Source organism: Catharus ustulatus, chromosome 2, assembly GCF_009819885.2.
Source record: "Catharus ustulatus isolate bCatUst1 chromosome 2, bCatUst1.pri.v2, whole genome shotgun sequence".
NCBI classification, from domain to species: Eukaryota; Metazoa; Chordata; class Aves; order Passeriformes; family Turdidae; genus Catharus; species Catharus ustulatus.
This window is the reverse complement of record NC_046222.1, coordinates 11,450,961-11,477,162: the sequence shown is the minus strand read 5'-3', so window position 1 is coordinate 11,477,162 and position 26,202 is coordinate 11,450,961. Positions and strand designations below refer to the sequence as shown.

The 26,202-nt window shown below is 37.4% G+C and overlaps 1 protein-coding gene across 2 annotated transcripts in view; it reads right to left on the bottom strand.

Annotated features, from left to right (window-relative positions):
* Positions 1-7,581: 7,581 nt before the first annotated feature.
* The window catches only part of USP25 (ubiquitin specific peptidase 25), an 87,949-nt gene continuing 69,328 nt past the window's right edge, over positions 7,582-26,202 (bottom strand). Inside the window, exons 18-26 of one of the 2 annotated variants that reach the window (XM_033052136.2) lie at positions 24,856-24,995; positions 22,036-22,149; positions 20,200-20,295; positions 16,804-16,982; positions 16,001-16,079; positions 14,164-14,243; positions 9,515-9,638; positions 8,616-8,811; positions 7,582-8,179 (exon numbers count right to left, since the gene is read on the bottom strand). In XM_033052136.2, the coding sequence (XP_032908027.1) occupies positions 8,007-8,179; positions 8,616-8,811; positions 9,515-9,638; positions 14,164-14,243; positions 16,001-16,079; positions 16,804-16,982; positions 20,200-20,295; positions 22,036-22,149; positions 24,856-24,995 (1,181 nt within the window). In that variant the 3' untranslated portion in view covers positions 7,582-8,006. The remainder of the gene's footprint in view (positions 8,180-8,615; positions 8,812-9,514; positions 9,639-14,163; positions 14,244-16,000; positions 16,080-16,803; positions 16,983-20,199; positions 20,296-22,035; positions 22,150-24,855; positions 24,996-26,202) is intronic. The other variant, XM_033052135.2, reaches the window with a different exon arrangement.

Sequence of the window (26,202 nt, the reverse complement as noted above, 5' to 3'; positions counted from 1 at the left end):
CCCATTGCTGGGCACCCCTGAGCAGAGCCTGGTCCGTGCTCTGACCCCTCCCTGCAGGCACTGACAGACACTGATGAGGTTCCCTCTCAGGCATCTCCTCTTGAGGTTGAACAGCCCCAGTTCCCTCAGCCTTTCCTCATGAGAGATGCTCCATCCCTTCATCATCCCTGTCACCCTCCACTGGACTCACTCCAGGAGCTCCAGGTCCCTCCTGTCCTGAGGATCCCAGGACAGGGATGTGCCTCACAGGGCTGAGCAGAGGGCAGGATCCCTGACCTGCTGGCAATGCTCCTCCTAATGCACCCCAGGAGACCGTTTGCTTTCTTGGCTGCAGGACACACAACTTTTTTGTTTATTCCATAGATATTTTTGTGATGTCATGACAGGAGGGGTTTCTTCTTACTGAGAACTTCTTTCCAGAGGAAGCATTACTAGTGAAGGGAAGAAGTCACATCCTGCAAAGACCTCTTATCAGGGAGCTGAAATACAAGCAATGACTATAGAAATCTGAAAAACCTGAAGGATACATTTTGCCATGAATCAGTCAGTCAATCACAATGTAGCTGAGTATTCAGTGAGCTGAATTCAGTTGAGTGCAGGTTTAAAATAGGATATACCCCTTCACTATTTAGAAAATAAGGCCAACCTTCCCTTATCCAACAAGGTTTGTGCCTAGAAAGGAGAGGCTCAGAAGGGACTTGAAATAAAAATGAGCTCGCAGGTGTGACACTACACAAGAGTGTGGCAAAGCTGGCACTCAGCTGAGGAAGCAGACAGCTGAGACTCAGCTGCTGACAAGGAGAGGAACAGTCAGTGTGCAGACAGTGACTCTGGTGGAAAAGATGGGATTCTGTCCAACTGTTTTCAGCTGTCCCCATTCCAAAAAAGACATGCCTGTCCCCTTAAGGTTAATGTCCAAAATACACCTGTTCTACAGTAGGGAGCCCCACTCCATCATTTCTCATGGACAAACCCAGCTTTCCCTACATTATTGAGAAGCACTGTCTCCTCTGTGGTTAATCAAATACAGGAAGAGGGAATGAAGCCACCTGCAGAAATGCTGACAGAGTATCTCTGTCCACTGACACCTCTGAGTGTCTCTGTATCTGACAACACCTGTCATGTATTTTCTGAACTCTGCAGGGATCAAACCCCACAATACTCTCCCTCTGGAAAGACGTGTTAGACTACAGCACTTAGAAGCCCTCAACATCTACTCACTGTCCAGCACTTCTCTGTAGACATTCTTGGCACAGCACCCTTTTATAGATGGCTTGTGAACAACATTTGCAACCACTCCAAATTATTCATAAGACTAATTATAAATTAGTCTTAATAGTAGAAATAACTGAAGACAGGCAAGTTTAAACCTGGTTGTATTACCTGTGTCTCTTCCTCTCTTAGCCAGAGCTTACCAGTATTTGGTGTCTATCTTAAACCTCTTGTAGCTCTCTTTGCCACACAACTGGTCTTTTCCTTGAAAAAAAAAACAAAGAAAAAAAACCCCAAGCAATCAACAAAATTATAGTCTTCCCTGAGCCCACGACTTAGTTTTTAGAAGTGCCTTGGTTGGGGACAGTAGGGAGTTAGCCAAATAATAGCATAGACATAACTGAGAATAATTGCTGCAAAGTTTCACAACTTCACTGAACTGACAGAGAATTCCCATTGGAATGCATCATACTTTCTTGCTTAACACCAAGAACTGACATTAGGCATTTACAAGGAAGCCTATCCAAAGAAAACATACAAAATTACTACAGAACAAATTAAAATCCACCATAAATACTTTTAAATCAATATGTTTAGACAAAGACAGGACAAACACACTATATGCAAGTGCCCTCCTGAAGGGATTGTGACCAGTTTGAACACTTACCAGATCTTAACTAGAACCTTCTACTTTCCTACAAAAGATACACAGCTTTCCTAATCTAGTGAGGATTTGTTTCAAGGGAGAAATTATTTCATTTTACGTTGCTATTAAATAGAAAACAACATTATGGCTCTTCTCTGTCAACTGCAACCAACAGGTGATTAACTCCATCACCTTCCATTTCAAACAAATTCACAGAGCACAAAGCACCACAAAATCTCTTAAGAAATCCAAGTAGCACAGTGATGTCACTGTCTCCAGTGGAGTTGAACATTGGCATACAGAATCAGTGCTGTTTCCCTTGCTCAATGCAAAGCATTTGAATAAAAGCCTTAAACTGAACCAAGATAAGGGGGAAGGAGAGTAAATTCCTAAAACACAGCAGTATAAACCTTTGTATTCAAAGAATGTTGAGGATTACATCCTACAGAAGGAAGCTGAAGTGACAAATCATCTGTTGAAGCTTCTTTCAACAACCACGTAACTAAAAATCACCATCAGCTGAGGGTGGAACAAGTGCCAGTGCCAAATAAAATGACAGGTCTTAATCTCACATTGAAACTATTGGAGATGACAAATTTTCCTTCAGAAATTCAAAGAGAAATTACATGCTTTTCAAAACATAATGTGCTTCTTCAAACAGACTGAACAAGGAGGGCAGGAAATAAGATTTTTTTTTTTTAACATCCATACTCAACTTGGACTTCACAGAACAATATTATCTTCCTGAAGGAATGGGGGAGTTATTTAATTTTTAATTTTTTAAGACAGTTTTTACTTTCCAGACAAAAGACCTTCATAAGCAGATTATGAGAATGTATTACCTTAAGCTATTAAAAATTACAAGCTTTTCAGTTTCACTGATCGAGGTTTCTTACAAAAGCCAAACAATCCAAACTCTTCCCTAAAAACACAGGAGGTTTTCTTCAAATTGCATTATGTAACCCTGACTTCTTTGCTTAAAACTTATTTCAAATAATATTTTTTTTTCTAATCCACATAAAAGTTTACTATACTTAAACAGCAATTCCCTCCATCTCATGATCCTGTATTATCAATAATTTTTAAAGAAAGCAACCCCTCCTCAGACTCTCACAGATTTCCAAGCCCTTAGTCCACATTCAACTGAAAGTTACATTGTTATAGATTAAAAGTCACAGACAAAATGCAAATTTTGTTTCTTGAAGAATATCTACAGGAATTACTGCCCTTCCCCTACTGTCTGTGTGTCCACATAGCACACATGGGTCCCAGGGAACTGTAATACAGATAACAAAGCAGATATCGTCCTCAACACTGATAGGCAATACCCAGACACAGAACATAGACATGGGTTATAACTGGAAATCAGTACAGCAGGAAAAGCTGCTTTTTGCCAGAAGTTAGTTTGAATGCAGTTTTAATAATTTGAGGCAAAATATAAAGATCAGTGTAAACTGAAAATTATACACAAGAGGAAAAGCCTCTACAACCCTCATAAACCAGGACAGTGCTGAGATACAATGCACAAGACCCCTCACACTCCTAAAGTGCTCATTTAAGTCAGGCTCCAACAAATTATTTCCTTTTTTTCTTTTCTTGATATGCCAAGACACGGTACAGAAAAACTCTGCAGTTTAGTTAGCTTTGGCTAACTATCCGTAACTTCTCTCTTTCAGGCTCTCAAGTGCTTAACTGCCAGACAGTGTCCATGTGGATGGTGTTATATGATCTGTAGATCACGCACAAGCATTTCCAGGAAAAGCAAGACAGAAACTGAAGCCCACACTAATCAGATGGAAGCAGAGGAGTCCTGATTCTGTATCCTGGTGGTGAAGGCACAGTGGTTAGTTCAAGCTGATGGTGAATCCAAGACTTAACCAACTACAAAGCCTGAAAAGTGAATATTCAAGTGACTTCACTGGGGAACAACAGGGGAGGGCGAAATAAAAAGTGAAAGAATTAACCATGGAGCCCAAACTTTAAGAGGTAGTTCAGCTTAGATATGAATAGAGTGATAAAGAATGACCACATCCTAACATTCATGATGAATCCATCCTGTAACCGTCATCCTGAAAACAAGCCTTTCCCACTATGCATTTCCCAGCCTGTGAGAAGGGGATTTGGGTTGATCCCAACCACCAGAAAGCAAGTCAAGCTGTTCTTTCAGAGTGCTATGCAAGGAACAGTTTTTGAGAAGAGTAAGTCCTTTCTTGCTACTTGCAGCAAAGATCTGAAATTCATAACTGAGAACATTCCATGGCCAAGTCCAAAATTTTAAGGGCATGACAATAAAGCTGGAGCACATGTCTGCAAAAGTTCAGAGGCTTTGCTCCTATATGGCTCAGAACTGAACTAGACATGCTGAACCAAGCAGCAATGTTCTTCTGATTTTTGGATATAAAGAATTATGTTCTTTAAGAGTGTTTCCAGTTAATAACTTATCCACCAGGACCTCAAAAGATCTTCAACACACAGTACATAAAGAAAAACTGGATCTCAAGCACAAGAAAAATAAGTGTTTCACTTGAACCACTCCCCTTTGGAATTCTACCTACTGCATTTTGCTAAAAGACCTCTTTAGACAAGGCATTTTCACATCTGTATTATTGACCTCTCCAGAAAAAAAAACAAAACGGAAAGCTGCAACCACTTTCCTTTCACTGCCAAGACTGATACTCGCTTTTTTTGCGTTATTATAGACTCAAACCTAAAATAGATTTTTTTTTTCAAAACATACATTTATGTTGAAAAATGCCGTACAGATGAGGTGACTCATTGCGGACCTAGAGTGGTGCATTGTTCCATCAACATTCTTTACCTTGTGGTTATATAAGGCCTCCCACATACATCTGGACTCACTGGAGATTGAGAGAAGGAAACATGACAAAATGAAGAACACAGGCAGCAACCATTGTCTCCCTTTATGAACCTTTACGTTTGTTGGGCAGTATCCAGCTGTCTCCTGTGTGCTACTGGTGGAGTTCAGTTCCTTTTCGGGAGCTGCAATCTTCACAGAAGTAGCCTAAAAATAACCTGAAAGAAACTTAATGGAGACATGATGAAATTTTGGTATGTTAATGCTTGAATACAAAGCATGTGCTTTTGGTTCTGCTTATACTTTAGGTTTTCTCAAAACCTGTTCCCTGCAGTAAAGCACAGGTTGTCCACAAAGCAACACTGACTCATAGTGAAGGTCAAGTTCTTGGTGTCTGGTGTGATTCCAACTATCCCACATCTAAGTACAGACTGACTCCATCCTTCCTCTTCATTTGTTCAGCTCAATTCTGCTGCTGCTCATGGTTTTCTGCTAGGCTGAGGCTGAAAGACCTGCTATGGTAGCTTGAACTAGAAACAACAGGATTCTTGATACTACCAAAATACCACTTCAGGTAAAGCAATAGGACTAAAATGAAGACATATGTTTGGGAGAGATTAAAAAAAAAGGAAATTAAAGGTAAATTTACCCTAAAAAAGGGTAAATTCAAGCTGGTTTTCACTATGAAACAACACCTGGAAAAACCTCCACCTTTCATTTGATGGTACCGGTGACTTTATAAATGAATTTTAGTTAAATTTCCTTAATCTTTTTGTGTTATGTTAACTGACGATAAAACCTTTCATAATCCCCATCCTGAAGAGACCATACCTCCTTACATAATTCAGTCACAGATTATCAGGTAGCCAAATGGACTGTGTGCTTTACTACCTCACAGTTACTTGTAGAGTTTTTGTGCTGGGTATTGCAAATCCAAGCTATCAACTGCCTTACTGCAGTGAGAAAAGCAAGGCTTTTAAGACAAAATTAATGTAACTATTAATGTTTTCACATGAATGTAATAATTAATGATTTCACTGAAGGTTTAAACTCAGATATTTAAAATATATTAAAATAGCAAAATACATGGATATTTATTTCTGCTCTTCTACCTTCTCAATTCCACTCAAAAATTTGTCTTTGCAAAGGAATACACATTTACTTTCAGTGCTATGAACTTCAATGGATTATTTTGATACTTTCAGAAACTGAATAAAAAAAAACTGAAAACAAAAATCAAGTCTCATCCTTCCTTGCTTCCTTTTAATTTAAATACCTTAGGTATTCTTCCCAAATGAAATAAATAATTTATTTCTCTTTTTAAATTTAGAAAGAGTGCCTTTCCCCATGTGTTGTGAAAGATTAAACAAATGAGGGTAACTGGTTCCTTTGGGGTAAGAGGGGAGATTTCCTTAAAAGCTTTCACAAACATTTAAACCCAAAACCTGTTAGCCATAATGAAATAAAGTTGCTTTTTCACATCTAATTCTTTTTACTATTATTAAAAAAGTAGGAAGTCTGATCTGTTCAAAGCCTTAACAATACAATGCTAAGTAAGCATATTCTTGAGTTTCAAATCAAATTGGAATAGGTGCAAAATGTAAAAGCTTTTAAAATGTATCCTCTCCCATTTCACAGTAAGCATACCTTTTTTCTTTAAGGGGGATATTTTACCCTTCAACAGTCTCAGACCTAAAAGAATGCTCCTGTGCAGTATTTCACTTGTAACAGGACAATTTTTTTTTTTTTTAATAATTTGATAAAATAAATGGGTGGTCTGAAAAAGCGTGAAGGGCGGCAATACTGAGGAGTGGAGAACAGCCCTGAACAGATTTTGAATTGAAGGCCACATTCTATTGCCTGTACATTGTGATCCAGTGTCTCTCCAGAGTGAGCAAATTCCCAGACTGATGAGTGCTAAGATTGAACTCTGCTACCTCTTGTATATGAGATGCCCACATTTCTGCCCACTGCATTTCTAGGTGGTCTGAACTTCATCACTCCTCCCCCTTCCCCTGTGGTTTTTTATTAGCAGATATTCAAACACCACTTGAAAGCCTGCAAGGAAAAGTTGTGTCGCTCCAATAAAAACATACAAATAAATATTCACATATTTTACTGATCTAACACATAACGTTCTCTAAAAAGAGAAGGAATCAAAATAGTGTCAGGTAACAGGATTACCTAAGAACGCATTAAATTTCTTTTTCCACAAAATAATTAAGTTTCTTCATTAAAATCAGACAGTATTTCAGTTCTATAAAACAAGCCCAATAGATATGTTCTTTTACTTCCAATAGAAATTTAATTAGGACAGATAAAATATTTTTGAGATATTTTGTTGCAACAATAGCAACCCATTTCAAGTAAAGAATTCAAATTAAGATTTTATTTCTGGTCACTTACATGACTCAAATACCAATTAAAAATGGATTAATCCTTAAGCTTCATAAATGCAGTTTTTTAAAACCTTTATTTTCTCTACTTAAATCATTTTTTAGAAGTTTTGCTTCGAGGGTGTAATATATTTATACTGAAAATACTTTTAATTTTTTAACTTCAATTTTTTTTCTAAGAATAGAAGGAAGGTGCCATTATTGTTTTGCTTCAGAAGCCAGTCCACACTATTAGAAAAGACTTGGCATGGCCATTCACATGCACACTAAAGTGCTCAGGTGCAGTATCATACAGACCAGTGAAGAATATACAAAACACCATTGTGTATAATACTGTGACAGTTTTTCAATATATTCACATACAGTAATTGCCAAGTACCTGAAAGGAAACTGGCCATAAATCCTGAAGAATCTCATCTATAAAATTGAGTAACCCATCAATATACTGTATCTCTTCTAAAAATACTGTATTTTACAATAATATACAAGGTATCTGCTTGCAAACACAGAAGTAGCCATAAATAAAACTTTATTCTTTCTTTTCATTTACAAGCTACCAAGTACCATGTATTTACACAGCACTGGACACTTAAAGTAGTTGCAGTCACAAAATGATCCAGACAGCTGTTGATAAAGTAAAGGATCTTAAGATAAAAGCAAAGTAATACTGTAACAGATAAATGGCAAAAAAGCAGTTTTGCCATAATGATCAGACTTGCATGTTGCATCAATTCTGGATGAAACGACTGAGTGCCATGCGATTCTCAGCTTTAATCGTTTGCAGTCTGGCTAAAGTTTGTACAGTCATTTCTCTTCTGCAGTTGTTAAAATAAAAAAAGTTAAAAACTATAGCAGCAACAAGCAAACCCTGTGACAGGAAGGCAAGGTTTAAGAACTAAAAAAGTTTATACAATGTGCTTAGGAAGGTCTGCAGAATTTATCTTCCATCGGCTGGAGTTCGACTGAGTGACAACATGATTCGGGCATATCTTTCACACAGTTCATGTGTGGAGTAGGAGGGTAACTTTGGCGGGTCATTGAAACCTTTAATCTCTGTAGAACAATCTAGCAGTTTTGGCAGGAAATCTGTCAGCTTTTCTTGCAAGTTGGCTGCAAATCAAACCAGAAAAATAAACATAATCATTTATGTCCGCACGTAGAATTGTCCTTTTTCTGCCCAATGTTGACTTCTTTTTAAATTAGTGTGTGGAAGAGGAGGAGTTTCACTTGGAATAATTCAGATTCTTTAGATCTACCAGCAATAACTAGGACATATCAATTCCCAGTAAGATGTTGATAAAAATTCCCCTTTAGATGGTCTAACACCACAAATTTTTCTATTCAAAAAGAATGTTTCCTTTACGGATACCCCAGGAATAACTTTTTATTTAAATGTATACAGGATTATTGAAAAGTCAGGGTAGCTCAAAAAAAACCAAAACATTACCAAGGCACAAAAGATACAGGTTTAATTCCAGACATTGAAAACATCATACTAATAAAAAAGGTGCAGAAGGGTCTTTTCCCTTAATAATAAATAACTTACGTTCCATTTCTTGTCCAAGATAGGAACACCAACGGTTTCTCATATCTTCCACAGCAACAATGTCTTTCTCTTCCATTTCATCCACCAGTAGTAATGGCAAACATGGGACAATAAGCTCGTTCATTATGATCAGGCCATTATTGACTTCCTGATCATCTCCTGATTCAAACAGTGCTGCAGCATGTTCATTTAGTTTCTTCAGAAACCACCACAAAAAAGGAAAGCCTTTAAGTACACAGCATTTAAGTCTACCATGCATCATTATCAGTTTGTTTTAAAGCACAGTCATCCTACAGAATTACCTGGCAATTTGAATTAACCACAGCTGTGTTTTAACATTTACTCCATGATGCATATGCTCTACAAATGTACTTGAACTTGTGCAGTTCCTCAAGCCACTTCATTTCATACCTGCCAACTCCAATTTTGCAGATGTTTTGTTTAGACTGAGATTCTATCACCTGCTTTTATTTTTTCACTATTGTTAAAAGTGACATAACAAGATAAAAATACCTCGTTTCAGGCAAGGCATCACTGCTGATGCCTTTCCCAATATTTGTCTCCCCATGAAACCACAGCAGCAGGGTGAGTCTGCTCAGCAACACTGTCAACCACTGTTCCCACCTAGCCCAGACATGATGGCACTGAGCCCACTATAATCATAAAGAAAATGATTGGCTATTCAAAAAAAAAAAAAAAAAGGGGAGGGGGGCGGGGCGCTGAATAATGTCTCCTTTTTTACTTTTGCTTTTTTTCCCCTCACAAGCCTCAGTATTGAATTGCTTAATGCAGGGAGGTTTTGGGTTTGTTCCACATGACAGCAACACTTTTCTAGTAATTAATTTTATGAGAGTTATGCAGCAAACTCAACATTTTGAGACATATCCCCCTTCACTTACTAGCAAACACTCTCGTCTGTAGTGAGATATCAGCTCTTCATCGTGCCCTCTGTATGGGCCTTTGGACAAGAGTTCTTTGTTATTCTGGTAAGCATAGATAAGGTAGAGCAAGGCTTCCATGTAACTGAAGTGAAGAAACAAAAGTATTAGATGCCACATCCATGTATCACCTGTTTCAAGTACTGTATTCCTCAAAGGACAGATAACTCCACTTACTGGATGGCAAGTCCACCCCTCCCCACCAATCTCTTCATATTTTTTTTTTAAACCATAGAATTTTGTCTTTTACACACATTAGAACAAATTACTTCATCATTAGGTTAGATCATTACACATGAACTCTGATCCAAAGCTCACTGAAACTGATGGGTATAATTGCACTCACTTAACTAGCTTTAGATTGGCCTTGAGTATCCATGAAAACTTAATTTTTCCTGACTGAATTTATGTCATTACTGGGTTTGAGCTTCCATTGCCATAACTATCTTGATAGTGTTCTACATCTCAGCAAATAAGATTTAAAACTGTTACCTTATTTATGAAACAAAAACTGTGAATTTTTAAGCTTCACTAACTGTAAGTTCTTTACCTGAAATCTAATGTCATGGAAGAAGTCATCACAGCATTTCAAAAGCAGAAGTGCTGTTAGACTGTTGATATTTCTGTCTTTAATCAGAATGCAGAAGATAAATGCAAGGCTAATTGGTAGAGAAGGATAAGAGAGCATTCAAGAACCTATCAGTTAATAATTGACAGAGATCCCTTCATGCACAGATGAACAATCTTGCCTCACACTGCTGCACACCATCTCTTGCAAACACCTGAAATGGTGAATTCTCTGATTTACAAAGATCCAGTTATGACAGACAAGCACTGAAAGTAGTTCCAGTAGCTACCCTAAAAACGGGCAGTTTGATATCTCATTTTTATTCAAATTTAAAAAAAACCCCAAAAACTACAAGGAGTAATTTCCTCATGGAGTGGTTATAGGAAATTGTGCACTCCCTCTTGATGAGAGTATGAGCTCATGGTCAAGTTGAAATTACCAAAATCAAACAACCGAGCTGTTGAAAAAGGCTAAAAATTATGAGCACACGCAGAGCATACCTGAATACAAGTCAAGAGTTTTCCAAAGTCAAAAACTCAAGACATAAGGTAATACCTCCCAATGAGGCAATATAAAGATAAGGGAAAGGGTTACTTGAAGTCCATTTTTCTTCACCATGAAAACTCTTCATACCACTGGTCACCAATAAAACCAACCAGACAGCTGAAAACTTAATGTAGGAGGAAAGGGGAAGAAAAGATGATAACAAGAACTGGAACTGCTAGTTATAAAGCCAGAGGAGGAGGACCTTCTTCTTCCATTCTTAGTTCAGTTATTTCTGAAACTGCAAGTTGAATCTACAGTGTCAACTTCTCTGCTGATGAAAATTAAAACTCAGTGGTGGTAGTGGCCTTATTTCCAGTCGCCCTCCTCTTGTTCCTTCCTCCTCTCACGTGTGACCCTTTCCTGAAACAACTGTGATGCCATTTAACACCAAGGTAAGTTATGTTAGATTATCATGACTGCCAAGCTCAGACTCCTTATATATCTTAGGTCTGAGGAACAGGACTACAGTAAAATTAGCAAGCAGATCCACAGACTCATAAGGTGGCCTGGGTTGGAAAGGAACCTTGAAGGTCATTTGGTTCTAACCCCTGTGCCAGGGGCAGGGACATCTTCCACTAAACCAGGTTGCTAAGAGCCCAATCCAACCTGGCCTTGAACACTTTCAGGGATGGGGCAGCCACAGCTTCTCTGAGCAACCTGTGCCAGGGCCTCACCATCCTGACTGTAAAGAATTTCTTCCTGATAACCAATCCACACCTCCTTTCTGTCAGTTTGAAGCCATTCCCCCTTGTCCTGCCACTTTGTGATCTTGTAAAATATCTCTCCATCCCTCTTGTAGGCTCCTTTTAGATACTCAAAGGTTGTTTTCAGATTTCCATGCAACCTTCTCTTCCTTCAGGGTGAACAACCCCAACTTCTTCATCTGTCTTAACTGGGCAGGTGCTCCAACCCTCTGATTATCCTGGTTGTCTTCTCTGGGCTGGCTCCAGAAGGTCCCTGTCCTTGCTGTGCTGGAGCCCAGAGCTGGATGCAGCCCTGCAGGTGGGGTCTGAGCAGAGGGGGCAGAGGGACAGAATCCCACAGGGCTTTGGATGCAGCCCAGGATGTGGTTGGCTTTCTGTCTTCTCACAGCTGAACTGCACATAAGCTCAAGCCTGTGCAGCCTAAGCCTAAAATCACTGAAGCTGCTCACAAAATTCTGGAGCTCACTAGGTCAAGACTTTGGAAAAGACACAGAAATCACAGAATGGCAAAATTTAGCACAGCTTTGAAAAAGGCATTTCAGTCAAAACCAAAAAGCAAAAAACTTAAAAGGCAACTGCTGAAGCATACAGCTTGTTCACTTTTAAGCTGCTGCCACAAGAGTGAGCTGCAGGCAAAACTCCTACCAAGGCTCATTAGCTGGCTGGGTTCTTCTCAGTCAGAGCAGGTTACAACTCCACACTACAGTCAGAGGAGATCTGGCTGAAAGACCCCTTAATTCTCCACCTGCATTGAAGGGTGGGCCTTGTCACCCTGCCATCAGCAATCATGAGTGACCACTGAAAGGAGGCATGAAAAAGATACACCAAAATACTGTAATGTTGATTTTTGTGTTTGTTCAACACATTGCAATTAAAGAAATAAATACTGCTTGAATAATGCCCGACTTTTGGCTCCATCAAGACATTAAGTGCTGCTAGGTTATCACAGTGTTATTGAAGCTAAGAAAAGTTTGTTGTCAGAGAGGTGGGTTAGTGGGGCAAAAAAAAAAAAAGCCTTGAAACAGTCCTACTAATGAAGATCATATTTCTATTATGAAAGATTATCCTTTCATGAATATTTTTAAAGATATATTTTTAGAGTTTTAGTGTTAAATGAACTGACAGAGAGCATTGAGCAGTTTAGTCTCATTTCCAGCATGGCACCATTGCTCTCTCAAGTGTGCAAGGTGGGAACCTCAGTAAATCTCTGAGTCCTTTGAGAACCTGAAGCTGAAACAGGTATGTATTTGCACAAAGATACCTTTGGAGCAGGTCACCCACATTTCACTCATCCACTAGCTTTATTTTAGTCCTAGTGTCTTTGTATCACTTATTTCGTGAAGCACTTCTGAAATTTTACCTTTTATTTCTGACTCATATTAGAGTGTAAGATTGGTGATAATAGGCTTGTTTTCTAAATTATGAAGATGCTTTCTAACAAACACCTCACCTTAATTCTGCAAGTTATTATAAATAATGGAGAACTTTGGCACATAGCAGAAACCTGCTATGTGCTTCCCTCTCTCCTCCATGGCATAACCAGAATATATTATGGCAAAAAGGAATTTATTGAAGACATTGGTATTTTACAATTGAAGGTGCCACTCTGGAGTCCCAGTGCCAAGAAACTTGAAGATGTTTCACCCCTGCCTGCAATCTTAGAGAGTGCATGAAGGGGTTTCTATAACCCACACCAATGCCTGTGACATTTTTGCCTCTTTAAGCAATGAAGCAACACCAGGGTGTTTATTTTTCAAATAAGCCAAGCAATCTTCTGACTAGCCTTTGTACACAAACTGTTTAAGACCAATAGGGTAGCATATTTCAATTTAGATTACTAGTAAATGTACTGTTTATTACGTGGTGGTAACCCAAAGGCAACCCAAGACTCTGGGCTCATTGTGTGAGCCAGTATAAAAACATGTAGCATTCACAAAGGCAAGGCTGTGTCTTTGGCAATCAATTTTCCTCTATTGTTTGGGGCCTTTCTTTTTTGAGAAGATACAAAATGAGAAATATGGAGCAATTTAGTACACAACAAAAAGACAACTAAATTTGACTCCTGTTCTAGATTTCCCTACCTATTGTTTTATATATGAATCATCAGTGATTGACTACATTTATACTGTAATCACCATTCTTGTTGCATGTGTAGATCAGAATGAATTTGAGCTATTTTGAATTAAGTACATAAATATCATCCATTTTATACAGCCACAATTTCTGACTTGATTTAAAAAGAGAAGGGAATGAATCACCATGGAGTTAAGGACAATCAGCTACAACTATGACAGCTATGCATGATAGTTTTTCCTCAGATATGTTCTGTTTTCCTGACCTTTAGAGCCCATCATAGGTGGAGTTTTGGTTCAGACTAATGCAGAAGGTAAAACCACTTCAGTGGAAAGACCCAGTCAAAAAGCAGGAAAGACACAGACTTGACTAATTGCGTCTGCTGATGAAAGCAGATAAATGTATGTGCACAGGTGATGCCAGAGAAGGAGAATTTTCATGGCTGAGTGATACCCAGAGCACTCAAGAATAGAAGAGAACAAAGAATAGGGGGTGCATGGGGAGGGTGCTCTGAAAAGAACCCATGGTTTGATAAGAGATTGGAAATGGAAATTAAAAATAGGAAGATGCAAGACTGAAGACATTAGTAGACTGAATAAATGCTTATCTGAGATGAATACATTAAACACTTCTTAATTGAAAAAAATAGTTTTACTTATCAATATTACATTTTGCCTTCACATCGTTCTGCTACATTTGAGTTCTATACTACCACTTACCTCTTTTTTTGGAAAAACTCCAATCCTACCATGAGAAACATGGTTGTTTCCCTGAAATGTCTATAGTCTTGATGCCATCTCTGTATGTAAGAAAGGGGAAATAGAACTTCATCCACAAAATTGAAATATAATTAATTTTTTTAAACACACACCCCCCTCCACTTAAATTTAGTGTCCAATAGTCACAGTAAGCACTAAGGACACCAGTAAGCTTGCATATGTGGAAAGTCACCTGAATCCACCCTCCCTCAATAAAAAGAAAATTCTTAAATGTCTTAAACATTTCTAGATGAGAGTATTCTTACAGAACCTATTACCATTTGAAAGGAACACAAAGCATCTTAGGAGAGGCACAGGTAAAATTACACGACATCTTGTTTTTTCTTCCCTACTCAGAAAGTGTTGAAAAGCTTTTTTATATGCCAGATAATAAGCTTAATTTCCAATACAAGAATGACATAGAAAAAGCCTGAACATGGGAAGTGCTAAAAAAAACAAACAACAAATGCAACTCAGATGAGATGTTGTTGCCAGAGCAGAACATTTATTTCACTGCATCACCACTTATACCATGGTTCACTTTACAGGTAAATGCTCCAGGTGAGAAAGGCACTTTCTCTACAGAGGGTTAACTGCTGGCTTTCAATTATGTAATAAAGATAAAATAAGGGACAGTACACCCTAAGACATAGCTACTAGCAGATTCAGCAGAAAGAGAAAGCATCCATAAAATGCCAACTCACTATACTGGACTGGCACAATCTATGGAGAAACTCCCAAATACCAACTGCAGGAACTAAGAAAGGGGTACTTTTCTGCAGAGGAACAGAAAATACCCCCACTCCCCACTCTTACAGCTAGGTCCAGGTTTGTTCTCTCTGTGCAGCATCATTCAGAAAATGGTAAAACACTGAGCCTTGCACAGCCATGAAAATGCAACCAAGATGCCACTCTGAGGGTCCTCCCTATCAGTGACCAGGGAGGCAGACTCTAATGCAGTAGCATCTACTGTAGGGCCTAAATCTGGTAATGTGAAGTGTCAATTAAAGTATTTTTCATTGGATTTATGAGGCAAAGATTACTCCCATTATCCTCCTGATCAAGTTGTTTGGACCTACCAGCACAATAAGGAACTGCAGGTAGTGCACTGGAATCTGCCCAGGACATGACTACCCACTGTTAAGAGGTTTTAATGAACAGTATTGCTCAGACTTGAAACTGATGCTAGAAAATCAGCTACAGGCTTAGCTTTAAATGTGAGATGAATTATTTTAGCAACTATTAGTCACGATTATTTAATGTCCAAGATTCACTCTCACTTTCCCCCCAAGTTTTTCTAAACAACACAGGAGGAAAAATTAAATGCATAAGCTGGTCATGCATGGCCTCGGCAAAGAAAAGAATCTGCTGCTCATAAGAAAATGGGAATGGCTGCAGAGACAGCTGGAGGAAAAGCACAAATGGGACTGTGCCTGCTATGCAGCTATCAAGGCACAGACCACTCTACTCCTTCCCTGCCAGCTGTGACTGCCTACAAAAAGCCATGTGGCTCATGTGGTGATAAATTACAAAATATTGTCAGTGACGTCAAGACTCGTTAACAAAGTAAGGACAGATTCCAGCCTGACACTTATTTATGGCTCAAACTCTGGAATTACAGATGTGGAAAAAACAGCTTTAGCTCAAGAGCAGCCTTTGGACAAATAAGGGGTCTTGAAATAAATAGCCAGTTTTAACTTGTCAGTCTGAGACAAGAAGAAATTTGTGAAGACAAAATTCAGCTTTACTAATAACTATTTCACATCACAACTTAATTTAAAGCATGAGAAATACTGACCTCATATTCCTCCATGTTTACTTCATCTGGCTTTATCATTTCAAGTTTGGCTTGAGCAACCTTCATTATGTTACGGCACCTTAGAAAAAGCAATTTAAAAATATGAAATATTACTGGAAATTCAGAGAGGGTATTATCCTTACAAGGACAGGAGCTTCCAACAGTATGAGCTACAGTCTTATGCAAACCAGTATGAAAATGCATGGAAAATGTACATTTTATTATGCATGGTACAATCAGCAGGAGAGGGCATACTTTTGAAGTATGTGTGATGGAGGCCTGTGCTATTTAAAGGATTATGTCTTTTATTTTGCTAAATTGCTACATTCCTCAGTCTTTTAATTTTAAATTTCAGATAGTTTGAAACTCCCTCACAATTACTTCGCAGAAGATTATCTCCAACACAGAAATCAGATGTTTTCTAACTTTTAATCTACCTATTTATACAAATAAGTAGATGGAATTTTGAGTGGAAGAGAGACATTGTCTTGCTCTCAAGCCAGTCACTCACCCAGTTAGAAAGGCTTTGCCCTCTTCTGCTGGTAGTGAGGAAACAGTCAAAGAAGGTTGAATAATATACATGCAAAATTACAAACAACACTGAGCATTTCTACTTATTTTAGATGAGTAGAAACTCAACTTCTGATTACTCTTTTAAGAGGGATTTTTATAAAGATAATCTGTTCTGCAAAGCTATTAACTAGGAGATAAAGCCAAACACACCAGTCAAATATGAAGGGGTTGTTTCCACACATCAGAGAACATTCATGAAGACAGGAAATGAGATGTGCAGATCTTATTACCTTTCATCAAAGCTGAGATTGTGATCTCCAAACTGCTCCAGCAATGTTCTCTCAATTATCTTCTTTGGTGCCTGGTTTTGGATGAAGTAAACAATTGCATGACGCAAACGATAATCACATTCAGGTGGTGGATCTTCCTGGGCTAATTTTAGCAGACGTGTGTATTCCAATTTAATTGCCTACATAATTAAAAAAAATAGACATTATTCCTTCTGGCTTTTAACTCAAACAACACAGACACAAGACACTTTATGTGCCATGGCGTTTTGCCTATGAAATTTTTTTACAGTTCCACAGACCACCCTTCTAAGAAGTCTAAACTATGTTTAAAAAAAACAAACCAAACAAACAAAACTACAGATGAATTGTCAAGTTGGTACTTTCTCTGACAAAATCCCAAGTAAACCTTCCCTTCAAAAGTAGCTCCAATCCTGTGCTATGTCTCCCTGAGAGGAGATTTATCCAATCCTTAGAGAGGTTTCTCTAAGCCCAAGCCAGGCATAAGATCCCAGGCACTTGACCTTAAGAAATTTTCTGAAGTCTCATAAGGTAAAAAAAAAGTACCTCTAATATATGGTTAAATGGAAAGACATGAATAAAAATACCCTACAGAAAGTTTAGTGAACATGTGTGAATTGGAAAATACTAGAGTGGGAATGAAATATTTCTTTCAATGAAAAACAAATGATAGGATTTCTGAAGAAAATAATAATTCAACATGAACAGTATTGCCCTATATGACAGGATGCAGCCCTCACTGAATATTTTAGAGGTCATCAGACTAATTTATTCTTCCAGCTTTGCCAGCACATTAGGTTTTAATGAACATCATTTGATATGTTCATTAGATTTTATTCACTGAAACTCTACAGCATGAACAGGAGCAACAAGAAAAATAATTAGAAAAATGGTGACAAATGTTACCACACATTCCATAAATTCCCTCTGAAAACAGGGAGGTGACCAGATGGTTTCCTAAGACATTAGCAAAGTTTCAATACAATGTATGCACAAAATAAGCACTAAAGCACTCACAAAAAATCCCCTGTTCAGTATTTCAAACACCTTTATGCTGTAATAGTTGACATTTAACTATCAGAAATTTGGGCTCCCATCCTCTGCTTATAACACATTTTGTTTCAGGACTAAACATGTAGGTTAATAATCATTCAGGTTTAAACACAGAGCATGTGGAGACTTCTAAAACTTAGGAGAATGTTCTGCATCCAAATGTTTAAATACTCATTAATTGCATTACCATTAAAAAGGATGTTTAGGACAACATTATAAATGTCAAAAGCCACAGATGATCTATTATCTCACATCAGAAGTTCTACCATTAGAAAGTCAACATAGATAACAATTAAACCTTGTTTATAGAGGAAGCAAATTAAACTGCAATTAGATTTTTCATAGAATTACTTAGAAGTAGGGGAAAAAATTATTATATTTTTAAAATAATGTGGTATTCTACAGATTCAGAAATCTTTAACAAAATGAAATAAACATTTCTCTACACAGAAAAAGGGACAGTAAAAAAATTATATGCTTTCATTTTCTCCCTGAGGATATTATGTAAAGATCTTAAATGAAACATTCTTCAAGGAGTTGTCTGTAAAGGTTAAAGCAAAATGATTTGAAGAGATTACTGACCAAGAAATATCTGAATGTTAGTCATGTCTGAAGATCTAGAGGGGGAGTGAAAGCTTGGCAGTAACAATGACCCACACCAAAAGTGTTTCACCTGAGTGACATTAAAACAAAGATACAGAACCCCCCCCAAGTTTTCTGAAAACACTAATTTAATCCAAAACAAACACAAAAAGGAATACAGTAACAGTATTAAAAGATATCTTAGAGGCTTTTATGGTAAGTTATTGGAAAATGTGAATTTCATCTGATGCATCCCAAAACAAAGAGTTCATTCCCAAAACAACCCCACTTCATCTGCATCCATTCATACTAATATATTCCTTCAAAATGAACCATCTTTCACCTCTTCTAAGCTATTGCAAACACGATTCAGCAGAAAATGAGTAAGGAAAGTTTTCTACTTTATGTCAAAACATTTTCTCACTCAAAGACATTCTGCCCCCGTGAAGCCTAAATGTTTAAGGGTTCAAAATTAAAGAGTGAAAATCATTTAAACTGAGCATTGTTTTGATAACTCTGAAGTATTAAATATAATTTTATTTGGAAGTAATTTTCTGTTTTAAAATTATCAAAACACCCTTCATATTAAAAAATATGATTAGATATAACTGAACTTTCTGGTAAGGAGTGATTTGATCAAATAAGGATTTTTTTTTCAACTTCAAAAACAACTGACATATTTTCATTAATAAATTTGAAGGGGGAAAAAAAGCAACCAGCACTGAATCCCAAACAAACCCAGTTTCACTGAACAGAGGCTGTGGCAGGTGTCTCTTCCCTTCCCTGAGATGAGACACAGTTAACAGAGACAGCTCTGCAAACACTTTATGGTTACAGTCCTTCTCTATCCACTTCAAACACCCACACAAACAAACCAACCAACCCATGAGGTTTTGATTTCCTTACCAAGGGGTTGCAGCACTTTTTGTTGGTGTGTTAGGGTTTGTTATTTGGTTGTTGCTTGTTTGGGGGTTTAATTTTTTTAGCATTTCTTCTAGTGAAAGTACACCATAACAATTAAGAGCACACCACTACTCAATGACAAGCAAGAAACTTCTTTCTCCTCTTCAAGTCACATTTGAGAGGATTTTACACTTTACATCATGTCAAAGCACTTCCCTTTCTAATACCCTGAAAATTCAGAAGGCCACGAGCTAAAAGTGCTCAGAAGTTTGTGTATTTAAGAAAATGAACACATTCTTAAATCTGGTGTCACAGTGAAGACTAATCACCATAAAAAGCCTAATGTCTAATTCCTAGTAATAAAAAACTGCTTAAATAAATAGTATTGACACCCATGTGGTTACACAAAAGCATGCAATTTAAATTAATTTAAAATCTTTCAAGGAGTACAAAGCAAGAGCATCTCTTTGAAATAAACAACAAATTACTAAAATTCCCTGGTAAAAAAAATCCTTGTCCCACAGTCTAGCAAAGGCATGGGTTTTATTACTAACAGGAAAAAAAACCTACATATACTATTATTGATTACACATCTAGGTTTCATGTTACTATTGTTACTTGCTACTATTATTAAAAAGCTAAAATGCAGAAAGGTATATGATCTACTGATATCAACAGGGCAAAAATATCTATTTTTCAAGGGAGAAATATCTAAATGAGGGACTGATAGATAAGTATGTATAAATGCTGGAAAAGACTTTATAGGCAGAAAGGGATAGAGGGAGTAGCATATCTAACAGGAAAAGTCAGAGGAGAAAAAGTTGAAAATGTTAGTTGTACCTTAAAGAACCCTGCTTCTGGCCCACACCTGTCATAAACACTCCTGGCTTTACCTATAGCCATGATAATACCTTGCATGTTCGGGGTCAGCATGACCTGCCACAAGGGATTTAAGGTAAAATTTTTGAATGATTAATACTTCAATGACTAAATTCAATATGCTTTTAGTCTCATGCAAGATGAAAAAGCAACTTAAAGCATGCATACATTGATATGGCACATTTCAATACAGATCTGGTGAGCATATTCTGCAAATCAAATCATGTGTATATATAGTTTTACTGTAACATTAAAGGAATCATACAAAAAAAAAAGAAAAAAAAGGAAGAAAACTGTAAAAAAAAGTTACATGGACCAAACTTTCTGGGAAAGGATCATGCACAGTTCAGCATTAGTACCAAGCAGAAACTGCACACTGATGGCCATCTTAAAACAAAAACAAAAAAAAAAATTCCAAGTAGAAAAATCATCCAATCACACTTCAGATATACTGCACTAAAACCACAGTAAACTATACCACCTGCATTTTATGCATATTTCAAGGTCAAAATAAGACTCACTGCTGCAAATGCAATCAACCTCTGAAGCATCTGTAGACAATTTCTCAAACATCAAACCCAAAACAATTAACAAACACCAAGCCAAACATAAGACATCTCTCACTGTTATTCACATCAGTGACACACAGTTTGATACATCAAGCTACTCAGAAAAGCCTTTCCCCTTTTTTTTTCTGTAAACAAAGGAAAACACTCCTCTCCCTGCCCAAGGTATTGCTGGCACATAAACACAGTAAATAAAAAGGTGAATGCATTCAGAAAATGAACAGGGAATAGACAAGAAAGTTATCCTCTAGAAAGAAAATGCATGGGGACAAAAGTAAAAACAAACAAACAAGCAAGCAGGTCCTTATGGGAGGTTAAATCCTCGTTTCTTCCAAGGTGGAGACTACACATCTGTGAAAAGCTAAACTCGGTGTGATGATGTCAATTAAACCATTTTATTCCCCACTCCATCCTCCCAGTTATAACTGATCACACTTCCAGGGCAGAATGACCTGAAATATCCATTTGCCTAGGGAAGATAAAGCCCCCCCAAACATCCATGTTCAGACCCCTGAGAATACAGGCTGCACCAACCCCATTCCCACCCAAAACAAATGTGGAGTAGGCAATGATAAGGCAGGCCAGTCTAATGACTAGCAGTGTTGCTTTCTACTGCTGAAACTGGGCAGTAAAAAACAATGTCTCAGAAAAATAATGAGCCTCTCAATTATTTCCCAAGTAGTAGCAGGTATGTGTACCACTCTGAGTCTGAATTTCTTTTAAGATTTGCAAGGCTCAGTTCTAGCAACCATGTCAGTTTTAGGTTATTTCCATGGCTAATTTAATCCCCAAAGCCTGAAAAGCTTAACCTTGGCAAGTAAGAGATCAGACTTGAACATGAGCTTTAGTGGACTGACAAGGAAGCACAAACATGAAGAACATCCCTGAGTGTCCTGTCACCTTTTAAATAATGCAGCAGTGTGCAGTCTATCACCAGCATTTTGAAGGCTACCTGGCCTAACACAAACATTCAACCTCCACAGTTGAAGAGACAAATACACCTCCAGTGTAGATGATACCATGCAAAGCGTGCCCAATTAGAGTTCATAGTGCTTTCCTTTCATCTTTCAGACAAACTATGACATCGGTAAAGAGTAAAAAATCGCTAAGCATTTAGTTTTGCAGAAATCTGTTAGGTGTCACAGTGTGCAAAAACATGCCAGAACTTCTCATCAGGCAGCACAAGGAAGCACCGAGAAGGAGTGGTGCACACAACTGCAATCAGAGGTACCTCATCGTCATAACCCCCCTCCTCTGACTCAATCACAAAAGTCCCTACATCAGGGATCGCCACCTCTACCACGCGCTGGGTAGGAGCTGCTTGAGCTGGGGCATTATCAGAGCTCTGCAGAAGAAAACCATTATCAGTACGTGCGCGGGGAAAAAAGGAATCATCATAATCATCATCAGAAAATACAGCAGAATTATGGAGAGAGGCAAACTGACAGGTTGATCTCTAGTACACAATAATCTTCACTGTTGAAATTCTGAAAGAATTCAGAAACTGTACCTAATTAGAGAATATAAGTGATATTTATAATTTTTAAGCAGTACATTTTAAAGTTAAGCCACAATTACTAAAATTATTTCATTTTTTCTTTATTCACTAATTCTATTTTTACAGGTTAGTATACCAGTACTACAATTCTAATATCCATTATACTTTGAAGTCACTTGGAAAAGGATGAGTCTGTGAACCACCATTTTTTGTACATATTTTGTACATTTTTTGTACACCCCAAAATTACTAAGTATATCATAAAACATCAGAATAGTTTAGGAAGAGACCTCAAAGATCATTTAGTCCTAAAGATGTCACCCACTAGATCAGGTTGCTCCAGTCTAATCTTGAAGAGGGCCAGGTCAGATACTTCATAGCTGAAATACCTGATGAAGTCACACTAAAGGACAGAAACAAAACTAAAAGCTAAAATTTCCCAATGCTCTGGGAGAAAAAAATACAAAAATAGGCTCTAAACATCAAGATAGATGTTTTAAAGAATATTTAAAGGAGCATTCAACTGGGTTATTTCTAGAAGAGTAATCAAACAGAAAATGAGAAAATTATCCTAGTCCCTAAAATTCTTGGTATGTTAAACTAAGTTTTAAACAACAGTGGAGACAAGTCTTGGCTCTTATAGTCTATCACTGAGTAACAGGCAGTTTGCAACATTTGCAGAACTTAAACCTTGACTCTAATCCAAACAATGGTGAAGTGCTATGCTATTTGTTCTGCAACTGTCACCTTTTAACAAAGATTCCCAAAACATACTCAGTATCTATTTACACCCAACACTCAATAAATACAAATACAATCACAGGGCAGAAAAAAGGAAAAAGTATATAAAATGGATAAAATGAACATGTGGTGAATAACCTACAATCCTGTTATATGTGCTGATGTTGGCTTTCCTTCTTTTAAAAATGGAAAAACTAAAAATGAAGTAATGGAATATATGCCTGCATGTCTGAATGCATATGGAACCAGAATAACTAGAAAGCATGCTGATACACTAAGGATGCACAATCCTGCATAAGTGAAACGAGAATACAGAGAACAGCTTCTAAATGTTAACAGAGTACCTTCAGATTAACTAGAAATTTACATTTTAACAGCTGCAGTACATTTATTTTAAGTAATGTTTGCATGGTTTTTTTTTTTTCTTTTGTCTCATTAAATAGACCATGGTATTCCCCAACCCCAGTCTTGTGAAGTCCTAAGGCTGACCACTGTGCCAAGTGCCATTATCCTGAACTACAACACTTGATCCATGGAAAAAGGTCTAAGATTCTTTCACATCCCACTGGGATGGTGCCCACAAACCCTGGAAGGAGGAGCCTTATGAAGGACACTTTATCATGAATTTTGGTATCTCCATAGCCACCTTTTCAGCTGGAGTAACACGAATTAAACAGCCTCCCACTAAGCTGTTCTGAGAACTCAAAAAAGGCCAATATGCAGCAGCCTAAGGCTTTAGTGGCTGAGTATCTTTTCATCCAGAGTTAGATGAATTTCCCTGCTAGCTTTGATTTCAGTTTAGCAGACCAAGTGTGCGTCCCCTGCCTTCCTGACACCACAGGAGGGGTGGAAAACACAGCAGGTCAACAGGGTGCCAACAAGCTGTCACATAATTTTCAAAGATGTTAAGGTATCTGGGGCCAGACTGCTTCTGTTTAATGAGGATGCACATCTGAACTTAGGAAGCATTTTGCACAGATCTAAACTGTTCATATCCTTAGTGGTTACTAGGGATACCTAAGGAAGCCGTACTGTACATTTATGGATATAGTTCCAAGACAGATGCATAAATTGTTTTAATGGCACTTAGTTTTGTGGCAAACATATTTGTCATTTATCTACACACTTACAGGGAAGACAAAATATGTGCTGAAACAAAAAAGTCAAATACTAGTTTCATTAATAACACATAAAATAGTTAATGTCCCATTCCTACTAGTATACTTTGTACAAATTGAAAACAGAAACTCTCAACACTAATTATTATAGACACTTTATATTAATATAGATATCCTGTAAATCAGAAAAAAATATTTTCATCAAGTTGTGTATCTGCATTAAAGCTAAAGAATACTGTTGAAAAACCCCTTATTTTTGAAAGCTACATCTACCTTCACAGGCCTGTCAAATGAACTCAATTATATTCTTATATTTCCCAGAAAAAACCTGAATGTCTAAAGCAATATTTTTCAAGTCTTTTACATGGACTGTCAATGTTTACTCCTCAAAAATACATGGGACCTTCTAACATTTTTAAAAGATGGTGGACAAATCAGCTGATTGCAATTTGAACAATACTCCTGACAAGCACTTGAATCTCACAGAGAACACTGATCTTAGAATCTTTTTCGCACTACAACCATTACTGATGTACACAGTTTCTGGATGGACTTTAGTGTTGGACAGTCCCTGAAGAAAAAGCAATTTTCAGTTATCAAGTTTCCAGACTCACACCCTTTTATCAGTTTTTACAACATTTTCACTTGCAAAATAAAAGCAAAAGAAGTATTTCAAGCTTCAAAATATCCTCACCGTATCCATTATAGCTTCTGGACCTCTATCTTCTTGTTCAGCTAAAGCTTTATTGATTGCTTGAACAGAATCTTCTTTTAAGTGCTTTGAAATATCAGCTCTTGATGGCTGCTCTAAATACTCTGGTTCTCCTGCTTGAACTTAGGGACAGAAATAAGATAACAATTTTGTGCGTTAACATAAGCATGAATTTTAAATTGATTAGTTTTATTTAGATTTATTTGTCTCATAGATAAGGTAATCACACAGAAAATGCAGGGTAGGTCACAAAACTCACAAATACAACTTTACACCAGTCTGTGTCCCATGGCACTTTAAACACTTCTCTAAAAATGCACCCCTGATTTTCTACTAGAAACAATAGACCTGTCCTGTCTATAGACCTATTAAGGCTCTTGAGTGAGGGGTGTGCATCAACCAATCATCAGGGATGACTGAGAACAAAGGTGATATTTTAGCTGGAGTTTCTGTGGCAAACAGGCTCAACGTATGGAATGACCTCCAGCCACTTGAGTGCAAGATTTATTTTTACTTTGTAAAATAATAAATACATTTTTCTGCCTTAAGGAAGATCTCAGTCTCCTCCAGTTGAGAGCAATAAATTGATTAGTATAAATACCATCTTATATTCCTTACATGATGAAACCAAATTTTGGCAGACTAAAAATTTGTTTTGTACTTTCCATTATTAACAAAAGAAATAGAATGAATCGCAAAGTGTTTGTGAACTCATAAAAAGATGAGGCAATTGTCTGTAGAGTTTGCAAGACAATGCCATTAAATCACAGCACTTCTTGCACTCATTCTGCAGTCACACATACTTATGAGAAATGTATGCTCAGTCTTTAGGACTCAAATACAGCAATGAGAACATCTGGACAGAAAATTCATCATGCCATCTTTCACATAAAATATACAGCCTACTGCAATGAAGCAAAAAGTGAATGTTACAAAAACCCTGGCAGCTCTGGTTTATAATCAGATTGCCAGTGGTCCTTATTAGCTGGGTTCCTACAAGCCTCACAGTTGTTGGTCACAATCTTTTCCACAATTTTAACACCCTAATTTCCACACAGTAATTTCTTAAGCTGGCCCTACTATAATTAAATCTATTCAATGCACTGCAACAAATACATTATTATGCTCTTCAGATCTAAATGTTGTTCTAATTTAAAATGTGAATGTAGGTCTCACACTAAATCATCCTGAATAGAAAAAATACATGATTTACAGACTAACAAATCCTCAAAACAGACTGGTGAGACCTATCTTAAAAAGCTTCCGTTTCTATGGGGAGGACGAAAAAGAAAAAAAAGCTCAAGACAACTGGGAGGGAAAAAGGCAGAA